The sequence below is a fragment of the Leptonotus elevatus genome, chromosome 6 (assembly GCF_054856555.1).
Source record: "Leptonotus elevatus isolate MCC_2025b chromosome 6, RoL_Lele_1.0, whole genome shotgun sequence".
Lineage (NCBI taxonomy): Eukaryota > Metazoa > Chordata > Actinopteri > Syngnathiformes > Syngnathidae > Leptonotus > Leptonotus elevatus.
The window spans coordinates 24,364,203-24,379,901 of NC_141244.1; the positions used below are offsets into that span (position 1 = coordinate 24,364,203).

Here is a 15,699-nt window from a genome sequence, read left to right on the forward strand (position 1 = left end):
AAAAATAAGGTAATTGTTAAGTATTTTTATTCAGTATTGTGGTTACCTTTTTTCATTCAAATTAAATGAATCCAAGTGCTTACATTATTGAATAATAATATGGATAGATTTATAATAAGTTATATCAATTTATTTTCTTCATATATTCTTCCCAATGCAAGACAGAATTACAAAAAAAAAAAGATTAATGATAAATCGTGATGAATGAAACATAAAATTAAATTGTATTTTTGCATATTTCGCGAGGAAGAAATAAGCATTTAGACAACAAGTCGACTCAAATCCAAACAATGTGAAACTGGCAATGATATATCTGATTTATTGATTGACATAATTTGTTTTAGAAGTAGTCATTTAGATTTTTATTTTTTTTAAACAGACTGCGTTGTTTGCATTGGCATTGCAATTGTTTGTATGAATGATGTCAACAGAATCTCACATTGCCAATCGTTCCTTGCAACTTGAAATGCAGATTTTTGCGAAAAACAAAACCGCACGTCTTTATAGTAGTTGAAATGCAACGACAGTTCCAGTTGTACGCCGATGCGTCGCGCGTGTCACAATTCTGACATTATATTTCACGTTTGCGCTTTTAAAGGGGGGGCCCACATAAATAACACTCGAAAACATACTTTCAAAAACACTTATTTTTTCTTTAATGAGCCACTTTTCTTGTCTGACTTGGTTTTCTTCTTGTCTTTCTTGTCTTTGCTCAGGTTCTCGTACACGTCCGACTCTTGGGTTCTGCAAAGACAAAAAAAGTGGGAGATTGAAGATAAAGAGACAAACATTTCATTTTTAAAATGGACTTATGGGCCAAGTCATTCAAGATTGAGGCATGGGAAATATTTTAAATTGTCCATATGAGTAATAACATTTAACCATTTTATTATTAATGAATTTAATTATATTTATAATTTTATGAAAACAAACTTTTTTAAAGAGATAACCATTTGGGGGGGGGGGGCGGTGGGGGGGGGGTACAGCACAACCAATGCAACAAAAATGACAAGACTCTCCAAAATAATGTCAATTAAAAAATGCACGCTGTTTTCTCCTTTGAGATCTTGCGATGTAAAGGGCATTATAAATAAAATGCATTATTATTATTATCATTAATAAATATTTCGGTGGGGCTGAACAAACACTTTTTGCCCCCCCCCCCTTTTGTTATACGCTTTAGCAAAAAGGCTCAACTCACAGATGTGAGTCGATAAAGTGCCACGTTAACACATATTGACGATGCGGACGATGCGGACGATGCTCCTCCCAGAAAAAAGTGCTGAGCAGGCACAAGTTGAGGCACGGTTGCCACTTCGGTGAGAACTTTGGAGAATCTGCGTGATGTGAAACACGTCTGCGGTTCAAACGGGAATTGGATTTTTTTCCCCCCCACATTCACTCACTTTGCGACGTTCCTGCTCCCCGGCGGGTGTTTGAGCTGCAGATTTGCGTACTCCGTCTCAGCCTCCTGCAGGAGGGGATAAACGCAGGAGTTAAATAATCTATGGAGTGGATTACTTTTCGGGCCAAAGTTCAACTTTGACAAAAGCGTCGCTGATAAAGAGACGTTTCTCTGGGCGGCGGAGTTCAAATGGGCAGAGCAAGGTTCAAAGGCCTGTTGACAAAAAACGATACGTTGGTTTGTTCTTGCCTTGTTGGTGCTGGTCCCTTTTCCACATGAAATCACAAATAACTCGTGTTTGTTTAAAAATACATGCGAAAGGGACCTTGATAAGAATAATCGCATATTAACTCCCTCAAACCCAAAAACGTATAAATACGTTTTTTAATACTTTGTCCTTCACTCCCCAAATTATTTTTTTTAATGATACATGAAGAGGTGGCTTAAAGCAATTATTATTACAAAAAACGGCCAGCAGGTGGCAGCAGAGTACAAGAGATCAGCCAGGGCCATGTTGCAACAAGCTCTTTATGCCAGTGTTTTCAACAGGTTGGTGATGAAACTTAGTAATGTTCTAATGCTAATTGCTGCAAAACGGAAAAAGATACAAATATACATTTTTCCCCGATGAAAGAAGAGAATCGAATCTTTCTTTTGGCAGCTTCCATGTTTTTATAGCAATAGAACACAATGTTCTGTGGACCTTTCAAAATCCAGTCAAACAGCCGGGAGCGAAGGGGCTTGCTTCAGTGAAACTGTCTGGGAGCGAATGAGTTAAATGGCAATATTCCAAATGGTTGTTCTTACCATGGAGGCGCCGTCTTTGGCCTTGGTGATCTGGATGTACTCGGACACGGACAGGTAGATGAACTTGTACTGGGCCTCGGTCTGGACCATGCCGGAGCGCTGCTCGCGCACCATCTGGATGTACTTGGAGATGTCGATGTCGCAGTTTAGACCTGGTGGCGGACGGGAGAACTTCAGAGGACGAAGACGGACCGACAAAGTCAACATCAGCTTTTTTTTTTGGCATTACCTATCGTGTCAATGGTCTCGATGATCATGTCAATCACCACAATGGTGCCCGTCCGACCGATTCCGGCACTGCGGACAAAAGTGGAGCCAGCGGTGGCAAAGTGGTATCAACGATCATGTGACTGCTTGGGTTTTGCATCGGAAAAACTGTTGAGCAACGCGACGGAACGGGAGGAAGGGTTAGGGTTAGCGTTCCCAAACACGTATATGGAACAAAACAGGTCTTTATACTCCACACGTCACAAGCAGCAACATTCCCCAAGGATAAACTATCAGTTGACGGGAAAGCTTTTGCTCGGCTAATCCTGAAACTGGGATCGTTTTAATCTGAAAGCTGCATGCATTCGCTGAGCTTTGGAACGTTTTCGCAGTTTTGTACCGCGTCCGCTAACACTTCATTTAGCGCTTGCGTGATATTCCTGACATGCAAGAATGCTAGAAATGCTTGTGAAGGACCAGTTCGAGGAATTGGTTGCCTTGCTATAAAAAAAAAAACATGTTCAGTCTGATGGGCTTGTATCTAAAAGGCTCAATATTTGTCACGGAGTTCCTCAGGGCTCCATCTTAGATACACTGTTACTCTCTTGACATAGTAATAATTTAGGCCAATTTTCACTTTTATTCACTTTTACGTGACAAATGATCGTCAACTGTGGCTCGCGTGCACCTGCAGTGGATGATCATGGGGCCGGCATCGGGATATTCAGCCTGTTTGGCGTTGACTTGTGTGAGGAAGCTGAGGACTCCGCCGGGCTCCTGGGGGACGCCGTGGTCGGGCCAGCTCAGGTACTGGTAGTGCCACACGACGCGCGAGTGCTTGGGCTGTTAAACAGGAAGTGATAAAAAATAAAAAAAACATCAACAACATTGTAAGCAAGTTTCATTGAGGTCGAGTGCCGGTGGCGTGCGGAGTCCGTCACCTTGTTCACGGGCGCCACCTCCAAGACTCGGACCTTGTAATCGGTCGCTTCCCTCTCCGACTTGGAGGTCACCACGTAGCGGCCCACCTCCTTGGACGACTGGCTGTCGGGCCAGTACGGCACGCATTTATTCTGCCAGGACAGTCAAGACAAGACGTTCAGGATGAACTACAACCACCAGCTGCGGAGGAATACTACGCATACTTTTTGAAATGCTAAATAGCATCGCTGTGAATGTGTGATTTGGACAATCGGGGGGGGGGGGGGGGGGAACACTGACCCGCCCTTTCTCCACCTCCCTCGTCGTCATGACGATGACCCTGGTCTTCTCCTGCCACACCATCTGCCAGAAGTCGTTGACCGTCGTCATCAGGCAACCCTGAGTGGCGATGTAAACTTTCTGATCCTCGGACTCCCACAAGGTGTTCTGCGAAGCGGCCCAGGTGAGACAAAGTCAACTTTGATTTCTTTTGTTTTTGTATCTTGCGAGTTGCGCGACCGAGAAGCCTGGCAGGATTTGAGGACGTACTCGCATGTAGTTGCCGTTGATGTAATCTGAACCCACAACGTTGGGGTCAGCGTCCTGCAGGGTGACTCTGGTGTCATTGACTGGAATGAAGAATTCAAAATATTTACTTCGGGTCAGTGGTGCCTTGTTTGAAATGGAAATATCATAAACATTTTTTTATTTTTTTTTTAACAAAATTAATGACTCATTTTATAGCCAAAAGATGTTTTTAATTTCAACATCTGCACTTTGTCCTTGTTACAAACAGTAAATTGGTGTTACAAATTGATTCTCTTATTTTTATTTTTTTTACATTGACGCATATTTTCATTTTTTTCCCATTTCAATCATTTATTTAATTTGTAAAAGAAAAAAAAGACGATATAAAACAATATTCTTCATCGTTGAATGAAAAGGAGCAGAAAGAAGAGTTCATTTACAAGGCAATTAAAAAAACACAAACAACAGCAAAATAAAAACATGAAAATAAAAACATGAAAATAAATACATAAAATCAAATAAAATAATGATAAAATGGTCCTTAATCTTTTTTTTTTTTAAAGATCCATTCTTTTCAACTTGCACTTTGTTTTCTCTTTTTTCAAATCCCTGTTGAATATTCAATGTCAACGGTTTGTTATGCGCCTTTAACATAATTTGCAAAATCGATCAATTCATGTCATTTCAACAATTTTAACTGAAGAAATAATGTATAATGTTGTATAAAATGAACAGCGCTTTATTATCCAGTGAATCCTTGACTTTGTGTAACAGAGCTTTGGTTGTTGCTATTTTTATCTTGATGTACCGTATACGTGATTTCCACTCTCAAATTTTAATCCAAAATAACACCCAAAAAATGTTGTTTTCTCTTTCTCCATTTCAATACCATCTGTATCGATCGGAGCATCAGCGTCTTTCCATCTGTTGCTGAAAGATAATTTATTTCTATCAAACTACATTTTTATTCTTTTAAATTCTTCAAAAAGCGAAAATTTGTGAATAATTGAGCGTTATTTTTAAATCCCCACATTTTTTTGAAAAGCTGGTGATAAACCTGTTCCTGGTTCCTATTAATACTTTTTTTGGGGGGGGGATATCCATCCATTCATCAATTATTCCTCACTTTTTTTTTTGAATATCATAAAAAAATATTAGAAAAATAAATAAATAATAATTCCACCAATCGGTGAATCTGCACGTGTCAAACCGCGAGTATGAGGTGGTCCGTCGACTGTAAATGAAATTACTTAAAACGTGAGACTTACAAGGAAGAATATTCTTGTATCTGTTTTTGGCCTTGTTCTCCGGTCTCTGGCCTTCCTCGCGACTCTTTTTCACCTTCGCCTCCAACTTTTGAAGAGCCTGGGCGGTAGTCGAGAGGATCGTTAGGAATCAAATATTCACTCATAACGGCCAATTAGATTAAAAAAAATTTTTTTTTTTGTCACTTAGCTGAAATCATTAAAGCATTCAAAACATGGCTGGATGGGTGGATTTAAATTTCCACCACCACAAGATGGCAGCCCACTGCTATGATTTAACATTGACCTTCGAGAAGGAGTTCATAAAACAATGCAAAGCTGACGGTGATGACAATGACTGATTTGACTTACATCAAACTCCTCCCAGAAGCCCGCCTTTTTTTTCTCGCCCTCGGCCTCCTGCTGCATAAGTGCAGTCTGGTCCAATTGTTTCACTCGGCTGTCGATGTCGGCCGCGTTCACTCTGGTGGAGTAATACGGCTGCCGGATGCACACGCAAATTAAGACTCAGAAATTATGACCATTTTCAGGTTGGTATTAATTAACTCATTCAAACCCAAAAACGTATAAATATTTTTTATGACTTTGTCCTTCGCTCCCAAAAACGTATTTATTCGTTTTTATGTTTTTTTTTATGCTAGAACATACAGAAAGCTTTGATACAGCTTCTGACATGAAGAGGTCGCTTAAAGCAATGGTAGTTGTTACAAAAAACGGCCAACAGGTGGCAGCAGAGTATAAGAGATCAGAGCAACGTTGCAACAAGCTCTTTATGCCAGTGTTTTCAACAGGTTTGTGAATAATGATGAAACTTAGCTATTCTAATGCTAATTGCTGCAAAACGGAAACAGATACAAATATATTTTTTCCTGATGAAAGAAGAGACTCGTAGGTTCCATGTTTCTATAGCAATAGAACAGAATATTCTGCGGACCTTGCAAAATTGGTCAAAACCCGGTAAAACAGCCGGGAGCGAAGGGGGTTGCTTCAGTGAAAATGGCTGGGAGTGAATGAGTTAATCAACCATGCTGTAATTTACAATTCCTCATCCCCAGCGTACTTGTTTGAGGTGCACCCAGTTGCCCGAAATCTCCTCGATGCCTTTCCGTTTGTAGAAATCCACCAAGTCGCTGAGCGTGTCGAACATGTCCGAGCCTCCCACGGTGTAGCGTTCATTCTACAAAGAGAAAAATACAACTAAAAAAAACGAAACAACAACAACAACATGCAGACAACCTGGCCTCGCACGCACGCACCTGACACATGATCTTGATGTGAGAAACCCTCCTCGCGCCCGTTTTGCTGCGCTCGTCCGTCAGAACAGACAGGACAAAATCTCCCGGCTTGGATAGCGACTCTCGGACCAGGAAGGTGCCCGACTCGTCCCGGGCCATCAGCATCTTCTCCGCGTTCGGACCCGACAGGTAGCTGTGATACCACCTGGACATGAGATGAGGTGATTAAGTGGGTTAAGAACAAATGAAGTGAGATTACACACAATGAGATGGCGTGAAATATTGTGTAATAATGTACAGAATAATCTCCAATTTGCACTTTGAATGTTTGTTAGTGTTTTTTTGTTTTGGTTTTTGACTTGACATAATTCTTTGTTCTATACTGAATTTTAACTGACAATTTCTACTCTAGTCAATAAAACAACAAAAAAGTGATAACAAAAAAAAAGATTATGCATTTTACTACATAAATATAAATGCATTTTAGTCTTAGTTGTTGGATTTTAGGTTTTGGTTTAATATTTACTGCGATTGGCTGGCAACCAGTTCAGGGTGTACCCCGCCTACTGCCCGAAGCCAGCTGGGATAGGCTCCAGCAACCCCCGCGACCCTTGTGAGGACAAGCGGTACAGAAAATGGATGGATGGTTTAATATTTAATACATAGTAAATTTCTTCGAGTAAATTTTACTCTTAAAAAAACAAATAGATCACTCAAGGGTTAAGGAACAATCGTCGTACCTTCAGATTGGGAGACGGCCAATCTGCCCGCTGAGCCGTGCCGCTCCTACTGTGTGTGTGTCATTAAATCACTTGTGTCAGGTAAAATCCTCGTACCTCCATTTTTGGTCTCCTTTTGGACCACCAATATGTTAACAAATAGAAAGCATGGCATAGCTCAAGTGGTAGAGTGGCCACCTCCCATGCTGAACCCTTGAGTGATTTTTTTGTAAAAATAAATAAAATAATATTTTACTCTCTTCCAAGTGTAAAGTTTAGACTGGGACTGAATATAGTCTCTCTCTTTTTTTTATTTTATTTATTTATTTTAATTATTTTTATTATTTTTTTTAAGAGTAAAGTTTACTTAACGAAATTTACTGTGTATATTTAATGTATTTGCACGCATGTAAGGCAGATGTGTTTTTTTAATGCATCATTGCCCAATCCTCCACGTCATTTGCAAATTGTCCACAGTGCTCCTAATATTCAAATAATACATATAATATATATATATATATTTTCAAGGTGTGTGTGTGTGTGCGTGTGTGTGTGTGCGTGTGCGCACGTAAGTGAATGCACACTCTGCTGGGTTGGGCTTAATTTTAGAACCAGTTCTCGATTTTTTCTTGTGAACTTCCTGCTTTGCGGTCGGAAAATTTCTGATGACAGATTTTGTGGCTAAAGAGGACAAAGTATTTTTAGTCGTCAACCAAGCTGGTCCCACACTCCCCCCCCCCCTCCCTCCCTCCATCACCACCACCAGCAGCCCCACATTCTTGTCCATGCATCAATTATGTGCACTTTTGCTTAAGTAAAAAGAAAAAAAAATTCTCCCCTCCGTGTATTACTGTTAATATCATACTTTAGAAAAACATTCAGTAATGACAGCATTAAATCAAATTTTTTTCTCTCTTCAGTTTAATAGACATTGTGCTGCTCCTACTGGAAACGATCGCAACTCCTTAGTAAGCTGCAGCAATATTCGTTATTTTTCACATTGAGAATTGTTATCATGTGTGTCACCCGCAAAACTGGCGCCATTTGTTAGCGTGTCTACGCTGTTTTGCATTTATGTTGTTAGCATTAAGCTAAGCAAAGTGCTTTAATGTTTAGTTTGACAGTAAGAGGCAACAAAAAAGCTTAAACGATTCATGAATGGCCAGACAAACACCTGCTTGTTGTCAAGTGTGTTGAGTTGTTACTAAAGTGACCCAAAAAAAAAAAATGAATTCAGGTCGAAAAAGCGCACAAATGGCAGTGTGACTACCCCCCGTCACTCCGGATGCATTCAAAGACGTGACTAATAAAAAAAAAAAGCGAGATGAGGCAAAGGGCGGAGCGAGGACCAAGACGGTGGGGACACGGCGGTGTGTGCAAGAGAGGAAGGCGAGCCAGGAAGGTCTGGCCATCGCTTTCGAGAGTGTCAAAACGTCAAGTTTCCAACCGCAGCGGCAAAAGGGAAGTTAGACAACTGACAGAGAAGACAGAGGGGGGAGGGGGGGGGGGGGGGCTTGTGCTACCAACCTGACTGAAGTGTTGACTGTATACACACACACACACACACACACACACACACACACACACACACACACACACACACACACACACACACACACACACACACACACACACACACACACACACACACACACACACATATATATGCGTGCTTGAAAGTACACTTGTATTTTCTACATCATTACACGGGCAGCAAAAATCAACTCAACCACTACCGGCAACTTCAGCGGTGATAGATAAATCATTTCACGTGACGTAACGCGTGACGTTTTTTACTTGCTCAGTTCTATTTCGGGAAAAAAATAAATACATCTTTGAGATGGTAAGGGAAAATAAACAAAGTGAGATAATGTGGTTGCAAAAGTGCGCACACCCTATGATAACTGGGAGTCAGCACACAACTGTCGCCATTTCAAGTGCATGTGATTCAACTCAAAGTTCAGATGTTCTAGTAGGCTTTTCCTGACATCTTTTGTTTATTTCATTTCGATATGTGTTTGGAATGAATCGGTCGCCTTCAAAATTCATGTCAAATGGGAGTCAGCACACGCCTGCCAACATTTAAAGTGCCCCTAAATACAACCAAATAAAGTTGAGCTGTTCTTGTGGGCTAAGAGGAAAACTGTCTTGCACGGAGAAGTTTTTGTTGTTGTGCAAAGTTATCAAACTGGTTACTGTACAAAATACAGTCTTTTTTTTTCTTTTTTTTTTTTACACGAGTTGGTGTACTCGAGTACTACGCGAGTACTTTTGCCAGCTCCACAGTTCATACAAATTTAAACATGCAACATAAGCCATTGGGAATGCACACTGGCCACAATATTAGGTACACAAACACAACAAAATGACAAAAATCTGCTTTTACATTATTATTAATCATTTTAAAAAATACTGTGAGATTTATATAATGCTTTTAAAAGGAACCCGAGGATGCTTAAAAACATGTGAGATGGTTCTTTATGCATTATTGAGTTATTTTTTTCATGTACAGGAAAGCAATATCAGTATTATTACATAATAAAATTTACGTTTTTAGTTATTTATTTGGTTATTAATTTTTTTAATCATTCATAATTGTGATTTAAGGGATGGCCATTTAACATCATTGGGAAAATAAACCATTGTTTAACTTTTATTTTATTTTATTAATGATCATGTATTATTATTTATGTATTGTTATTAAAATAATACTGCCAACATACTTTGTGTCCCTAGACAGCAAACTGGCGGACGCGGAATCAAAAGGTCAAATCATTTTGTCTCAATTTCAAGCCATCGATTAACCCGTCCGTCCCTTAATGATCGATCAATCGATTACTACAGCGGTAATGAACGTCTTTATGTGGTAATAATTGCGCGTATGTCTTAAGAGACATAAATTCTTCAGAATCTGCACACTTGAAATTGAGTGACTGTGACGACATTTGATTTGGGCTTATGCAGGTTGGCAAATGTTGGGGAATTTCACAATGTGTTCAAGTTGAATGTATCCTAATGCGTATAAAGTAAACGTATATGAATGGCCCGCAGCTTCCCAAATGGTCGATCAGAGAATTCTTTGTCGAATTCGACATGCCAGCTTTAAGAAGAAAATCAGGAGGAAAGTGTGCTCAAAGTTTGTCGCGCACCTCTCTGTGGTCGGGTCGGAACTGTTGAGCGGGTATTTGAGCTCGATGACGGTGCCGTCCTTATCCTGCAAGATGCCGCTGTCGGCCGTGTAGTATTCCACCAGCTCGGACAGCGTGGCGAACTTCTCCCCGCCGTAGAGGTCGTAGTAGTCCCCCGTGTTCTGGATGCGGATGTGGGTCACCTGCTCGCCCACCCTGACAAGTAAACGACGACAGGGCATTTTGGTTTGAAATCTGTTTGACAAGTTAAGATTGAGTTTACTTGTCTTTTTTTTTTTTTTTTTTTTAATCTGCTTTCATTACGGTAGTAGTGCTTGCTGGTATCTTTTCATTTGTATGCTCTACTGATAAAATGAGTTTTTTTTTGAGGAAACGAAAAAAAAGAAGAAGCACATTTCCATTTGTAAAACCTTGGTTTGATACTTTTTTGATATTAATATTCGTAATAATGTCCAATAAAAAGGCATGATTTAAGGTACCCCTCCCCCTGTCAAACAAAAAAAATCCTTGCACTTTGGATCAAAATAAAATGCTTTTGTAATAATGTATGCTGGATAACAATTTATTTAAGACATAAAAAATAAAAATAAAAATTTATTTAATACATAAAATGAAGTATATATATTTTTTAAATTGTATAGATACTGCTTATAAACATATTTAGACCACATACGTTTGCCACAGCTGCCCAAAATATTTTCCTGCTTCTGTAACAATTAATACAGCAGCATGTAGACGCTGTAAAAAGTGACAAGTGGTCTATGAATTTGTTAAACACTATGTACATTTGACCACACTTTTATTTTTTATTATGTATCATTACAGCTTTTGTGTACACAGTATTGGATAGCTATGGGCAAGTAGCACAATATTGCATCATTTATACGCTTCACCTTTTGCTCATTATTAGTAATCCCAATTCAGTTAACAGTGATGAAGTGATTTTACGCAATGCTGAACACACTTTACAAGACTAAAAACATCAACATCATCCCGCAAATCTATGCAAATATGACCCGATAAACGGTCATGGCATTAAAGTGGGAATTTGAATTAAGTGGTAGGAGCGTATGCAGCGGGATGATCACCTGACGGACAGAGAGAAGTCCCCCACGTTCTTTTTGCTGGGTCGAGCCAGAAAGCTGCCGGCGATACCCTGAGTCTTCAGCAAGTCTTCGGCCTGCAGGCCTGTGATGTCTCTGTGGAACCACCTACACGCACACACACACGCATTGGCATTTGAAGAACAGTTTTGGAATTTTGCTTAAAAAAAAAAAAAAAAAAAAAAACTAGATGAAAATGATTTTGAAAAATTATCTAACTTCGGTCTTTTGAATGTACACTAAATTGTGAACATAAATTACCGCGGCAAGTCAAGATAGAACACAACAATCACGGAAACAAATCTGTGCATTCTTGTCAAGTTTGATAAAAAATAAATAAATTATATGTAAGCATGGACTGCACTTGTTCTTCTCTATATAAACAAATTAAATATACTGGTACAACATATAAAAAATAAAATTGATCAAAAATGAAGCAGGATTCGGCCCCCAAGTTGCAACGTTTGCGATTTGAAAATTGCATTCGACCACAATGCAATTCGAATTTTAACTCAATCAATTAATTAATTAATTCAAAAGCTGGATTCATTTAGTCAACATGGAAACAAATGCAAGCAAAATAAGAGCTGCAGACAGTAAAGCTTTAGTTTTCTTGGATGACATATTGGACTTCAGACCAAGCATGCCAAAGCTTTTGGAATCCATAATGCCAAAAAGATTTGGCAGAAAAATGGCAGAAATGGAGCGCATATTTCCTAAATTTGTACATTTCGTGAGCCATTTTGTCAATCTGTCTTATCTTAAGTAACATACTTGGATTTGTTTTGTTTCCATTATGTTTGTATTTTGGTTTAGCATTTTTTTTTTACTCTCATTCAGTATTTAATACAAAATGACAACAACAAAATGATGCTGCTAAATGTTGGTGCTGCACGGTGCCAAATTTTGAGCATCAGCCAGAGGATTCGCTATGAAAAGCGGTGCGAGGGTGCGCTTATCATTGCTTACAGCTTTAATTTTCATCCTTCTTCTCCCAAGATTCAACTCATTCACGGTGTCATATTCTATTCTATAAAAGAGCAGTTACAAAAATGCAACAAACAGCCTCAACAGCCAAAAATGGATCTCTAAAATATAAACATTAAAAAGCCACCAAAAAAAACAGGACCTGGACTAAAAATTTGGCGGAAGAAACTCATAAAACAAAACACAGCACAAATCACATGATGGGAGAATCAGAAAGAGAAGAAGGAATGGAAAGAGAGAAGTTGTCATCCTTGCCCAACAAGGAGCACTCCGCAACGTCCGACTCACCGAACCATCTTGTCGCCCTCACAGCGTCTCGGTCAGAAGAATGAAGGCCGTCGGGGGGGCTGGCACCTGCGCAAAAAGCATCACTTTGACATCTTAGCATAAAAAAAGCATCAAGACGAGACTTTTACGGACATTTTAGACTTTGCAACCCGCCAGCTTCGAAACCCAATTACCTGCTCTTATTTTCCCCTTTTTTGCTCCGCTTGTGAGCCACCCAGCGGGAACGCAGACCCAAAAAAAAAAACACGTCCACTTGTCTGCTGTCCCTGAACGCAACTGAGCACGTCTTGACACTCTCCCCTCCTCTCGATCGCACACTGTGTGTGCGTGTCTACGTTGCCTCTCGCTCTTCCTTCCTTTTTGTAGCTCCTTTCACAAAATAGTGAAAGCACAGACAGGAACCAGAAGAGCTGACAAAGGCGGAATTCCTCCTTTTTCTCCCCGTTGTTGTAAATGAGAGTCACGGGAAATCAAAAGAAGAAAAAAAAAACACATTACAAATGTGTTTGAATCGGAAATCAAAAGAAAAAAAAACACATTACAAATGTGTTTGAATCTTCAGTGAGTCTCCATCGAGTTGTTTTCTGCATAGGTCAACGCTGTCAATTGTAATTGTGCAAAATTATTATTATTATTATTATTATTTTTAATCTCAGGCCGCCTGCCCACCTGGCTGCTGCTACTCGGCTGTTGCAGGTGTGTGTGTGTGTGTGTGTGTTTGTGACAACACAAAGGTCAGAGACACAGTACACTTCCTTATTTGTGCCTCAACACTATGTGTGTGTGTGTGTGTGTGTGTGTCTGCATGCAAAACCGTTTCAACACAAACACTGACGCGAGTTTCCCACCATAACGCAACACTTGCATCAAAAGGGAGGATCGTACGCACTTGACATGCATTCACCGGCCGCACTATTACAGTGCTTCTAAAAAGTCCCTGCTTAAATGCCAGTTTTTCAAAAACTTTGTTCACTATTAAATATGACCGAAAACCTGTGCAACTCAATTGAAATTTGTCTTAATTTTTTTTTTTTTTTTAAGAGGGCAAGTCTGAAATAACATGGTTGCACAAGTGTGCACACCCTCTTATGGCTAGGTGTTCCGAATGAACGAATCACATTCAAACTCGTCTTAAAAGGGGTCAGCACATATCAAACCAATATTTATAGGGATTCTGCGTAACCCTAAATACATTTCGGATGTTCTAGTAGGCTTTTCCTGACATTTTTGTAAGGGCTGGGTATCGATTCTAATGTCCTTAATCAATTTGATTTTGATTCACAAGCGCTCAGTTTGATTAGATTTTTCCTGATTCGATTTATTTGAATTCAATCTGATATCAATTAATTATGGAACATAAATTCTTCTTAAATATAAAGGAAATGATAAAAACGCCACAAACTTTAAACTCCAAATAAAATTTTGCGGAGGCAGTAACTGGTTAAATGATTTAGCTTATTCATGAAGGTAACGCGTGATATAATCACTTAAGTGTTACACAAAAATTTACATTAGCAAGGATGAGATGAAAATATGTTCATAATTCAAATTCAATAATTGTAAATATAAATTTAAGACTGAAATGTCTTAAAGTGCAATAAGTCGGGTCTTTCATAAATGTAGGATAATTTTAAATTCAGGTGAACAGTAAATTTTAAGAGAACAGCAAGATACAAAAAAATATTGGCCTTTAAAATTCAATTTTCTTATGAATTTATGGGTAAAAGAGATATTAAAATAGTCTAAAAATAGAAAATCAATTCGATAACGATTATTAAATTTTTTAAAACCCAGCCCTAATTTTTGTAGTCTTGCAGCAGAGGCCACGCTCAGTTTGCAAAGAGCTTCCACAGCAAAAGGGGAGCTTGTGGTCCCCATAATAAAACAGTCACAGTGGGTTGAACTTGCCAAATAGTGATCCAACACGAGTCGTTCTTTCTTTGCTAAAAAAAATAAAAAAATCTTTATGATTATATGTGAAGATGTTGACAAAAGTCCTTAGCTAAGGATCACATGATCTCCAACTGCCGCTGGCCTGTTAACATGCACTGGAGTGAAAAGTAGTAACCGTACTATGAGGACAAAAACAGTGTGCATCATAGAAACTTGCAAAACAGACACATTTATCTACTCACCCACGTCATTGTTGTTCCTCTTCGCACGGTAGCTCGACGAATCTTTTCTGCAGGGAACGACGAATCGAGATCCCCGTTGAACTAAACCTCAATATTCGCAACTTGGCACTCTTTTTTTTTTCTTTGTGCAATGTTCCACCTCCTTCCTTACATTCGGCCACCTAAAAAGGTCCACTTGTGATGAGACGATGCTCCCGCCCTGTAATTTGCTCTAATTCTCTCAAATTGCCGGGAGATAATATGCTGCTTCCTGACGCTGAGTCTGAAAAACTCTTAAATGGTGCTCAAGTTATCTCATGGTACAATGTACACATTCAACAGACAAACGTATCTGGGACACTTAAATATGGAAAAACCTTTCAACTCTTGCACTCTTTTGGGAAGACAAACAAAAAAAAAAAAGTTTTCTAGTGTGTCTGTGGTAGTCTCTCTGTCCTTGTCCTTATTGCAAGGTTCTTCCCACACCAAACTTTTCCATGCCTTTATGGTGAGCAATCTGGTGATTCTTAAGCAGTCAGTGCCCCCAACAAAATTATCCAATTTCACCTGATTGGTGTGTTGTGAAAATGGCTTTATTTACTACATCCTCTTCTCTGAAAAATAGTCTTCTTGAAAAAATCAATTCAGGCAGAACAATTAAATACTCTTCCACTAGATGGCAGAAGGAAGTAATTTTAACCTATGTATCTTTATTTTTTTTATTTTTTTTGGTAACATTTTTATTTGCCATCTGATATTTTTCTAAATGTAAAATTTGATTCTGCGGTGGGCAAAAACCTTGTTTATCTACATATAATCAATTTCACAATAGTATAGACCCCCCCCCCCCCCCCACCCCCACAAATCTACACTATTGGTTGGTCTCCACATCATCTGTTATTTCTACCCCTCAAGGAGGTGTGACCCATTACTTTTGCCTTGATTGCTTATTTCTAAGGCTCCCATAAAGT

The 15,699-nt window shown here is 39.2% G+C and overlaps 1 protein-coding gene across 1 annotated transcript; it reads right to left on the reverse strand.

Moving 5' to 3' along the window:
• Window positions 1–92: 92 nt before the first annotated feature.
• On the reverse strand, window positions 93–13,299 carry ptpn6 (protein tyrosine phosphatase non-receptor type 6). The gene is made up of 16 exons (XM_086079285.1): window positions 12,788–13,299; window positions 12,615–12,680; window positions 11,325–11,447; window positions 10,237–10,431; window positions 6,390–6,573; window positions 6,194–6,310; window positions 5,485–5,613; window positions 5,137–5,233; window positions 3,890–3,969; window positions 3,641–3,787; window positions 3,361–3,492; window positions 3,108–3,262; window positions 2,442–2,509; window positions 2,213–2,364; window positions 1,407–1,471; window positions 93–744 (listed from the first exon to the last, which is right to left on the reverse strand). Exons 2-16 carry the CDS (start codon window positions 12,620–12,622, stop codon window positions 645–647), a joined length of 1,752 nt encoding a protein of 583 aa, XP_085935411.1. The 5' UTR covers window positions 12,623–12,680; window positions 12,788–13,299; the 3' UTR covers window positions 93–644.
• Between the last annotated feature and the right edge of the window lie 2,400 nt (window positions 13,300–15,699).